At 32.2% G+C, this 12012-nt stretch overlaps 1 protein-coding gene across 1 annotated transcript; it reads left to right on the plus strand.

Annotated features, from left to right (window-relative positions):
• Nucleotides 1-280: 280 nt before the first annotated feature.
• On the plus strand, nt 281-2408 carry LOC107855072 (transmembrane protein 45B). Its single transcript, XM_016700060.2, has 2 exons — nt 281-528; nt 989-2408. Exons 1-2 carry the CDS (start codon nt 386-388, stop codon nt 1776-1778), a joined length of 933 nt encoding a protein of 310 aa, XP_016555546.2. The 5' UTR covers nt 281-385; the 3' UTR covers nt 1779-2408.
• Nucleotides 2409-12012: the final 9604 nt, after the last annotated feature.

Consider the following 12012-nt stretch of genomic DNA (forward strand, 5'->3'; position numbering starts at 1 on the left):
TTTTATTTAATATTAAAAAAAGTGGAGGGTGTTAGATGTAGTTTATTTAATTCTCAAAGTTATAAAAATGATGAAAAGGTTCCTTGGCCCACGTGTGGATCCCACTTTCACAACTTTTTGGATCCTAATCCTAAAAATTAAATGAAAAAGAAATCAATTAGATATTTGAAAAATAAGTTTGGAAAGTGTCTTCTATGCCAATTTTCCCCTAAATACTGTATTAAAATAAATGGAACCAAGGTTCTGCATAGTGCCTTACCTATCTGTATATAACCCTCTCGACTCTCCCTCATTTCATCTCAATCTACCATCTTTCCTCTTCACACTATCACTCCAAAACCACAAAAGCAACAGTACCACTAAAGTTTTGTGTTCGACAAAAATAATGGGCTCATTGGTAGGTCACGTAATACCAGGGTTCGGTTTCTTTCTTATTGGTATTTGGCATTTGCTCAACCACATAAAATTACACGCTCTGCGCCCAAAATCCTACACTTCCTTGGCATGGTTCCCCGCTCCAAGATTAAGGTATTTCTTCATCATTTATGACAGTTTCAAGATTTAAATTCGACGAGTCCACCTGTTATGATTTTTGGCACTTAACTTGTAAATTGCACCTTTGATTAGATATTTTCTTGATTATTCAGGTCGAGCAGTTTCAGGATTTAAGTTTCACTAGTTATACTTGTTTGATTTGCGGATAAAATTATTGGGGGATTATAGTCTTGAAATTATAATCCTGACACTAACTGATGTGGAATAAAATAATATTAAGTTGGACGGAATATGGTTGGATATCCATGATTAAGGTTGAGAATAAATTTATACTTTGTGGTTGAAGGTATAAAGTTATCCTAAGATAAATTTAAACCTTCAACAAAATTTAATATAATTTTGATGCCATATTTAGTCTTGAGAAATCCTACCTTATCCTGGGTACAAGCCCCTAAAGATTCTAGTACTTAACTCATTGTACTTTTGAAATCAGGTATGCGGAGCTTTACGTGATTATGGTTGGCACCTTAATCTCCATATCAATGGAGCTCTTCATTGGTCCAGCAAAACACCAACCTCTCGACTCTGATGGAACCATACCTTCATATCACCTCCATAACTTTGAACATTCAAATATCTCTCTTAGTTTCTTTGTCTATGCAGCCTTTTCAATATTATTCGATCACGTCATTCCTTCAACACCGGTTCAATACGGGCTTACACTATTTCTCGGAGCTGTTGCTTTTGGCCAAGAACTCCTCCTCTTCCATCTTCATTCTACTGACCATCACGGCGTCGAAGGACAGTACCATTGGCTTCTCCAAATTGTCATTTTTTTGTCTTTCGCCACTACTCTTTTAGGCATTCCTTTCCCCAAAAGTTTCTTAAACAGTTTTGTGAGATCTTACAGCATTATGTTTCAAGGAATTTGGTTTATGGTCATAGGTATCATGCTTTGGACACCGGATTTCATCTCGAAAGGTTGCTTTTTGAACTATGAAGAGGGGCATAAAGTTGTTAGATGCCATAACACGCAAGCACTCGAAAGAGCGAAGTCATTGGTAAATATCCAATTCAGTTGGTATTTGGTTGGGGTTACTGTTTTTACCGTCTCCCTTCATTTGTTTCTCGTCAAGTTCTTTAGAGAAAACGTTGAGTACCTGTCTTTAATATGCAAATTTGATGACGAGGATTTGGAGGATGTTGAAGCTCAGAAAAAAAGACTGGTCAGCCATGGAGAGCATAAGAAGTTTCTTGAAATGGGAAAACGAGAGAATAATTAGAAATGGAATGTTAATTGTCTGCGCGCTAGGGGGTGTATGGGGTGGGGGGAATAAGAAAAATAAGAATGTACGTATATGTAAATTGTGCTCTGGCGTGTTGTATTTACTCATTTGATCCAAGTTTAGTAAAAATAAACAACTGAATGGGTGGGCATGATCTGTTCAATATTTTTGTGGTTTGTTTTTTTTTATGTTTATGGGAGGGCTGCATATGGTGAAGGTGGGGTGGGGGCGAGCGGGAGAGCGTGGGTGCGTGGGGGTGGAGTTTGATGTTAGAAAAGTTGGATGTTGGAAAGAATTTGGATTAATAAATGGTGTACAATATTATATTATAATGTTGCTGAATTTTAAAAGGCTTTTTTGGAAGTCACCTTGGAGCGTGGTACTTGTAATACACCCTAATTAAGACTCACCTGTGAGGCTTATGCCTTAAGAGCCGTTTGGTTATTGTATAAGGGTTATTCTAATAAATGAATAACTTACTTATTCATCCATTATTTTTAATTATTATTTGATAAGCATGAGAAACAAAAGTTATTTATGTATTAATTTTATATAATCTTAGATTGGTAGATTTTAAAATGTTGCATTTAAGTTAATTATTTATTAATTTTATACAGTGTTTGGTTATATTTTTGCAATCCTTCATAATTAATGTTTACATACCTTATGAGAAAATCTAAGTATTATTTTTATGTGAGATAGAAGGTGAAATAAATTATGTGGGTATTAGTTATACATGAATCAATAAAATTAATTTTATCTATTCTTTATTTTGTGTATTTGTTTCAATTGACTTCTATTTTGTGTTTTTAGTTTAACTAATATACACTAATGGTGTAAATATTTTTTACACCGTCGGGTGTTTTTAAAATCTAATATAGGTAAGTTCTTAAATATTTCTATTTTTTAGTATTTAATTATATAAAAGAAAAATAGCAATAAAACGAAACTTGAACTTTTCATTTATTCTACTCAAACAATAATTTTGTGTACCAAAAGTATAGAGAAGGTTCTTCGTATTTAAATTTGGATACATTACACAAATTTCATACTTAAGAGACTATATTACCTAATAGCCCTTACTTTTTAAAAATTCATAAAATTCCATTTTTCAACTTTACTCTTGATACATATCAAGAAAACTCCATATCCTATTTTTACTCCACCATTAACTCATTCAAGATTTTCTTCCCTAAAATATCTCTCTAATTATCAACAATTAAATCATCTTTCTTTCTGATTTTTTCTCTTCCGTTAATGCTTAAATCATCTTCCTTCCTGATTTTTTTTTGCTCTATTAATGCATGCAACTTATTTTTTCCTCTCCTAAAATCTCTCCCATTTTTTTATTTTTAAATCTATTGATACATATATAAATTTATTTAGTTATTCATACTTGTTTATTTTTTTAATGGTGATTCATATGAATGATAAATATGATATCATTATATGAGTATTATGATGAATCATACGATAGATACATTTTGTATGATATTAACGGGTGATACATATGATATTAATGGGTGATACATATTGTATTATGGTGATTCATATGGTAGATACAATTATTTATATTATTTCAATTATTGGGTGATTCATATGATATTAATAGGTGATCTATATGGTATTATGGTGATTCATATGGTAAATACAATTATTTATTTCAATTATTGGGTGATTCATATATATATGGTATTTTGGTGATTCATATGGTAGATATAATTATTTATTTCAGTTATTGGGTGATTTATATATAGGGAAAAGGCATCGTTTCCACCCTAAACTATACCCGAAAAGTCTAAGCCATACCTAAACTATACTAGTGACCTATTACATACCTTAACTATGAAAAGGTGATATTATTACCTCCCCGCGACCCCATTCTAAAGCGCGTGTGTTACACTTATTTTAGGTGCGTCCAGCCTATTAAATAACAAAAGTAAAAGGCTAAAAACAATAAGGGAAAAGTCATCGTTTCCACCCTGAACTATAGTCGAAAAATCGAATTCACACCTAAACTATATAAGTGACCTATTACACACCTTAACTATAAAAAAATGATACTTTTTACTGATGTGGCAGTGCGTGTAAAACACTACACCACATGCAAGTGGTGGTAGCCTAACAGGGTGTAAATGGTTTCACTTTTTTATAGTTTAGGTATGTAATAGGTCACTTGTATAGTTTAGGTGTGGCTTCGACTTTTCGGGTATAGTTTGGGGTGGAAACGATGCCTTTTCCCTTCATATATATGATATTATGGTGATTCATATGGTAGATACAATTATTTATTTCAATTATTGAGTGATTCATATGATATTAATGGGTGATATATATAGTATTATGGGTGATTCATAAGTTATTAATGAAAAGGTAATGATGTAATCAGTGTAGAAAACAAAAGTAATAATATTTTTTTTAAAAAAGACTAAAAGTAGAATTGAAACATAATTAAAATTAAATAAAAAAAAAAGCAAACTAAAATTAAAGGCAAAATTAAAGACAAAAAAATAAGAGAAAACAGACCCAAAAAAACATATCTTTCATAATTAAACACGAAAAAGAGAGAAACATAATTAAAACAGCTAAATTAAATCTAAAAAGGAGAAAAATTAGATATTTTCCTTAAATAAAAGAATGCAATGAACAAAAGAGAATCTATTATTTCCTTAAATAAATATCTTGTTAGTTTCAAATGTATCACTTTTTTATATGTATCACCATATAACATATGTACCATATTTCAAAAAAATATGATAAAATATAATTAATAAAATAATCAAAATTTTATGTAATATCACTTAAAGATTCAGTGATTTATGTAAGTTACCTTTTAAATTTTCTTAATCACTAATTGATTTTGCTTAGAGGTGGCAAAACTAGCCCAAACCCATTTGATCCGTCCAATCCGCTCATGTTTTGATGGGTTGGTCTAGAGTGATTTTGAAGATGAGCTGATTTGGGTCAGCCCAAGCAAACACATCATAAATCATCAACCCAAATAGGCTCACAATGATGATAAACTTTGACCCATAAAGATGTTTAAATCTAGTACTTATAGTCCCACTTTTAATATTTTTATTTTTAGTTGCTTCAATCATATTTTTTTCCATCTTGAAATAATTATTGTAATAAAAATAAATTTAATGACTTTTTTTTTTGTCTTACACCATCCCTTGACCCCCTCCCCCCCTCCCCCCAAATAAAAAAAGTTAAATATTTTAATTTTTTTTTAAAAAAATAAAAGTTTTTATCCCCCACCCCCACCTCTGCCTATTCCGACCCCCCCAACCCCCCTAAAAAAATAATATTTTTTAATTTACTTTTTTTAGAAAAAATGATTTTTTTCTTACACCATCCACTCCCCAAAAAAGATATATTTAATTTTTTTCTTACTCCAAACATCCTCCTTATCCACCCCCCCCCCCCCTCCCCCCCCCTTTCATTTTTTTTTTAAATTTGTATACAGGAGGTTTAAAAATAAATTACATAAAAGATACTATGAATAAAAATACAAAGTCAAGTATAAAAGACAGTATAGATCTTATGTCTAGTTAATCTTGGAGAGAAACTAATATCAAAAAGAGAATTTTACTTAACTTTGTTGGTGTGATGGTTTTAAATGGTGGATAAAAATTAAAAATTTGAGATACGGGGGTAAGCCGTGTTGTGAATAATTTTATTACATTTTTAAAATTTTATTTATTCTTACTTGAAAATAATAATTATAATAATATAAATATAAAAAGAAATAAAAAATATCATTTCAATCTAAATTGCGCAAGATGACTTATTTTTACAGATAATTACTACTTATATTTTCTTTCTCCAATCTACTAAGAATATATATATATATTACTTATCTTGTGTACGTGTCTTTTTTCTTTATACTATACTACTCGAGAAAAACAGAAAGAAAGAAATTAGTTGGGATTAGTTAATTACAATGTGAAGTTCTTAAAAGATTTTTAATTAGTTGGGTACCATAAAGTTTGGACTAGAGATTGACTTTTCCCTTTTTGTTCTGAAAATTAAAATTTCACAATTACATATACAATTAAAAAATGTGTAAAGAATTGATTAACTATTTAAAAATCAAATCACTAACTTCATTTTCAATTTCAAAGAACACAAAAAAAGGAAGACGTTTTCAATGATATGATAATATTGTTGTTTAATAATGGATTAAGTTGGGCGGATTGAGCTATAACCCATTGTTTAACCCATCTTGGCCTAATCCATCTTAGCCCATTTATATTTTGAATGGGTTGGGCAATGACTCATTTATTGCTTTAGCCCATTTTGACCCACTCAAATTTAGCCCAACCCGCCCATTTGCCACCCCTATTTTTGCTATTCTGTTTCTTCAGTATTATTTAAACACTCAACTTCATACAGAATCAGAGTAATCACTAGTTTTCTCTCTCTATATGGTCTTCACTTTTCCCCCCAAATTTTATCGTGAAAATTTTGGTTTATCCCATTATTTATTTTATTTAATCTTAAATAGCAAAAAATAACAAAATCGTAAAATAATTTGACAGCACCTTCAAAGAAATTAGCAAAATAAACCTAAGAAATTACTATCATTATTCTATGCGCTATTCTATGTCTCAATTTATATGAAACTTTTCACTTTATGAGATTCAAGCTTTTAAATTGTGATCGTATAATTAGACAAAATTGCATTGTTTAGATTTTTGAAATAAAATTTACATATTTAAAAAATATGAAAAATATTACCGTGTAAGTTTTATTAAATAATTATTTAAATACTTAACAAACATATAAAAAAATTATAAGTAAAAAATTTACTCAATTTACTTTTATAATCCAAACGTCATCAAATATATAGGGACAAAAAAAAATAACATCCTTTAATTTGTCAAATATGATACTAATTCTTTGTAGAATACTACTGTTAGTAGAGTTTTTTAAGATAAAGATTAGTATAATAATTATCTTTTTGGGACAAAGATGATAAGGTTAAATAGCAATTACTAACATTAAGGAGTGGAGAAAGGAAAAAAGAGTAAGAAATCAAGGAAGTTATTTTAAGAAAATAATATGATAATTAGTTATTACCTTTTAAAATTAATGATTGTGTAAAATAGAATTTCCGTCGCCGATAGTGTATATAAGTTTAGAATTTAAGTTTTGTGCACCGTCAGTATACAAAATATTCACACTATAACATAAACTTGACTTGCAATTGCAGGTTACCTAACTTTTCTTTTTAAATTTTTATGAAAATAATTAGGTAACCTGCAACAGCAGGTCAAATTAACTAACAGTGTAGCTCGTAAATTTAAATGTTTGTGTTTTATGTCTTTTGCTTAAGTTCTTGTTTCAATTCACTGGCGGCACTGCCAGTTCTTGTGCGACACATTTATGTTGGAGACCAATGCGTATTGTGTTTTATGTGTTCTGCTTAAGTTACTTATACGGTGTTTCTAATCAGTAACTAAATGACCCTTAAGTATCCGACTATGCATCCTAAACATGCCTAATAGTCAATGTACAAGTTTCCCTCAATAGTTTCTACCTCAAAATTCTTTCATAAACGAATAATAAAAGTTCATTTTAGCCATAAAATATGAGGATTGAGAATACTTCAAACAATGAGTCATGATACTGCATCATTATTAGTAAGAACATATCATGAGGATAACTATCATGATCCGATTTATCAGGTCATTATGGAACCTACTATAACCTATCAGTAGGTAAGCCAACCATCTAGTAATTGACTAATAAGAAAAGCGAAGCAAAACTAAGTAACAATAAGAAAGAAGGCAAGAAAAAAGTAAATATATCCCCAACACCTGATGAAGTTAATAAAAGAACATCTAATACAATATTAGTACAAGATAAAATATAGAATAAATATATGCACAACCATTTCTTTAAAGCAAAAATAGAGATCATTCTAATAATAAGAGGGAGAGGAGAACACTCTGGAAGTCAGGAGCTCATCGCTAATATTCAATCCATGATTGTTCCACACGATGAACACATTATTTATTATGAGTACCAGACATATGGTACTCAGTACGCATCGGCTGCTTGAGCACCAAAGATAATGCAAGTATAAAGAACATATAAAGCAGGAATACAATATAATGACTCTTCAGGTCATTTTCCATAATTATACTTATATTCACCATTCGAGCTTCTCCATAGCTGCCTCAAGCCATTTATAATTTTTTGGGACCGATGGTTTGGTTACCGAATAATTCAATTGATTTTTAAAGCCAATTCCCTGTTTAGAAGTCTTCGCTGGATCTAAATGACCACCGAGCGAAAACTTTAGTGAAACAATCATGAATGCAAATTTCGACTGCGCCAACAAATTTGGAATATTGATTCTAGTCTAGGTAGACTTTTTGTTTGGGTACCAATGAACCCGGGCTCATTTCGACCTATTGATCGAAAAGTTGAAAATTGGAAAAAATGGGCGTGGGACCCACATTTGGTCGAAACTACCTCAGATGAAAAATCTGACTTTGCTATCACATTTGGAACATTGATTTTAGGCTAGGGAGACCCTTGATTCAGGTCCTAAGGTTCTCGAACTCATTTCGACCTATTGAGCGGATTTTATGAAAAGTGATGAAACTATAGGTATGGGACCGACTTTTTACCTAAACGATATCCAATAAAAATTTGTTAATTTGAATGGATTTGAAATGTTGTTTACACTAAAAAATTTACTATTGGATCATGTTATTTGAATTTCAGATGAGTTCCGAAGGTCCAAAACTTATTTTTGAGTTTACTGTCATCTAGTGCAACCGCGATCGCGGCTAAGAGTGTGTGATCGCGGGAGCGCAATCATGTCCTGTATGATTGCGATAGCGGCACCTCTTTACCCGTAGGGGATATATAAAGGAACCAAGATGCATTTGGGGGCATTTCCCCTTCACTATTTAGACCTAGGAACTCCAAAATGAGTGTAATAAATCAAAATTGGTCGTGAGGGGTGACTTGGGAGCCTAATTATCATCTTGTATTACGATTATCTTCTTGAATAAGGTAAAAGTTTCTTAAATTCATGCTTGAATTTCTTAGTTTGGATCCAAAACTCCAATTTAGGTTAGGGCTTGATTTTAGCTCAAAGTATGCTTAGTTTTCACCCATTCTTTGAGGGTTATGATTCTTTATTCATGTGTGAGAATTGGATTGGTCTCGATAAACTCATTTCCATATGTGGGACCCACTTGGGTTTTTGGTATCGTTTTGGAACTGAAGCACAATAGTGCAGTATTAGTATTAATAACGGTCAACTTACATGTCAATTTGAGTGCAAGAAGATGGTTGTCAATATAGTTACCCAACTAAAAGTCGGGGTCGAATCCACGAGGAATTATGTGAGTGGCAATTGAGTCAATTAGAAATAAAAGTTGCTTGCTAGGGTTAAACCTATGGTACAAAATGGTTTAGGGGGGTTTCAATTTTATCAAATGTGAAAGTAATTTTTGGGCTTCTAAAGGACAAACTTGAGACTAAGAATAATTAGAGTATAATCAATTAAAATGGATCTTGGGACTATGCTTTCCTAGTGAAAAAATATTCATCGGAGCATGATGATTTGGTGCAAATTCGAATCGTTGATGGTGTTTTAGGTTAGGTTTAAGGTCTTTGAGGCTAGTTTTTCAACAAAACCTCAAGGATGTCACTTGTTGACCCTTTTGAGTATTTAACGAGTGTGTCAATTAAAGCCACCCAATACCTTAATTGGGTATCCCTGTTTCTAGGATGATATTCATGGTATAGTCAACCTCCTAATCACCCTTATGTCTAAGATAGGGAAAAATTGGCAAGACATACCCATAAAGTGTCTATTATTGCTTTGGTTCCCACAATCCCTTTTTCAAGGATGAGTTCGTTTCCTAAAGTTCACTCAAAACTTCTCTTTCAGTGATGGTTTGAGCTTTCAAGAGCTTGGAATTTTCATCCATCAAACCCATATAGGCATTTAGGTCTTTAACCCACAAATTCTAAGCAATTTTATCAAGCAATAATAGAACCCATCATAAACAAACTAAAATATAAACAAATATATCACAACCCACACACAATTGTATCCTATTACAGCATAACCCCAATAGGTAGATCTAGTAAATCATAATGATACTAAACAAAAATAAACCAATATTTTCATCAAATTTATCGACAAGGAAATAAAGAGAGTGTAAACCACACTTTTGAATCCAATAAATTGCTAATGAATGATGCCAAATCTACACTTCAAATTCACTCTAATGTCTTTTTAGCTCAAGACTAGTGCAAGTTTTGCTTCAAGCTCCAAGAAATTACAAAAATCCTAAACTATGGATGAGAGGTAGGGTTATATAATGATGATGGTCCTCTCTTGAATGAAAGGGTTTTGAGACTTAAATGGGACTTGAGGTCAGATGGCTAAATGAATTTTTTCCCTTGGTTCATTTTCTGCTTTCACGTGATTGCGAAGGCTTGCTCGCGATCGGACCTACTGCAGTCGCGGAGAATGGACCACAATCTCCTTTTGTTGACTAACTTAATTGAACGCGATCGCATTCCTAAGCCCGCGATAGCGGTAACTGACGTCCATATCCTGCTCCTACTCCATCTTGTCCAGCTCTTGCACTTCTATTCCCTTTTTGATCCTTTTTAGCTCAAGGTTACTTCTTTTCTTCTCAACACTTGTATACCTGCAAAATATGGGAATTAGTGCATTTAACTACATATATGTCTCATCTAGACATTCAAATCATATTAGTGTGCATGAATATTGAGTGAAAATGAGTGGTAAATTCACCACTCATCAACACTCCAGACTTAAACCTTTACTTGTCCTCAAGCAACACTACCTTTTACCATGAGACAATTTATTTTTATTCCTAAATTAGATGAAACAAATGATCATGATGACTTCAACTTGATTACTACCACAAATAGCTCTTCAAACATGGGAAATATTATTTTCCCGACACCCCTCAACATAACACATAATTTTCAAGGATGCAAAAGACTTCAAAGAACAATCTTGCAACAATCATAATACTTAAGAAATGACTCCTCTTTGACCTCAACTACATTATACCCCTAGAAACCCGATCGTTTTCATTATAAATGAAAGATTTTAGCAATCCTCATCAAGGAAGGTGTCCTATCGCACATCCGATTCATGAATAAAGGATTCGTAAATAGACAGGCTTGACATTTCTTAGAAAGTAAAAAAGTGAGGATTTGCAAGATCAAGAAAAGTCAAATAGAAAATAGAATAACCTAAGAGTAAAAGTCTTGGAAGAGTGAAAACAGGGAAGAATATTTCTTTGAATAAAGAAGTCGATTTCAAACTCACTTCTCTCCTCTCATTTATACGGGCTCCTTCTCCTTCCCCTTTTTCAAACTCTTATGGTAGGCCTTGCCCCTGGTTAAAAATATAGTGAAATAACCTTCCCTATTCTTTCCCCAGACCCTGCTACTAAGAAGGATGTTTACTTCTTAAAATATCCTATATACCTAGATGGGGTTCCATATTCATGAAAAGCCAGGTTTAAACCATGTTATGGAATCGGTAAATAAAAATTTGAACTAGTACAATTCCTAAATTATGTGCAAACTTCAACTCTTTCCTATAATAGACTCTAATGAATTTTTCTGTAGGAAAGACTAAAGAGAAAATTTTCTAATGAATATGCTAATTGAGGTTTTAGATTCGTTCAAAAGGTGAGCTCAAATGAATAGAGTTCAAGCCAAAAGTGTTTCAAAATAGAAAGAGAAATACTGGAATGAAGTAGCTCGCCTAAAAGGAGAGGAATGAAGCACTCAATTGAGATTGTTGGAAAAGAGAGGCAAGGCCCAAGGCACTTGCTAACAAGCAGGCGGGACAAGACTGACTTGAAAAGATGTTCTACTTGAAAGGCAATGGATTTGAGGGTACTAACTATGATATATGGGTCAGGAAAAGAAAATAGTAGCTCAGGCTCTTGAGGCATACTAGCAGGGCTTGACTAGAATCGTAGAAAGAAGATGGGGATAAAGATTCAAGTGCATTCACTCACTAAGAGATTTTGGACTAAGGATATGCAAATAGACTTATCTCCAATTTCTCTTAGGGTATTAACTTCTTGTTGAATGATATAGAGCCATTAGGCGAGAAAAAACAACCTAGTTAGTGAACTAACTCAAACCTAGTTCTTGTATGAAATGTCCTGCTAACATAGGAGCACTCTTACTAAGAAAT

The sequence above is a fragment of the Capsicum annuum genome, chromosome 1 (genome assembly GCF_002878395.1).
Source record: "Capsicum annuum cultivar UCD-10X-F1 chromosome 1, UCD10Xv1.1, whole genome shotgun sequence".
NCBI lineage: Eukaryota > Viridiplantae > Streptophyta > Magnoliopsida > Solanales > Solanaceae > Capsicum > Capsicum annuum.

Coding starts and splice junctions, on each gene's coding strand:
- LOC107855072 (XM_016700060.2), top strand. CDS start 386: ATGGGCTCATTGGTAGGTCACGTAATACCAGGGTTCGGTTTCTTTCTT. Junction 529..988: donor TTCCCCGCTCCAAGATTAAG/GTATTTCTTCAT, acceptor TTTTGAAATCAG/GTATGCGGAGCTTTACGTGA.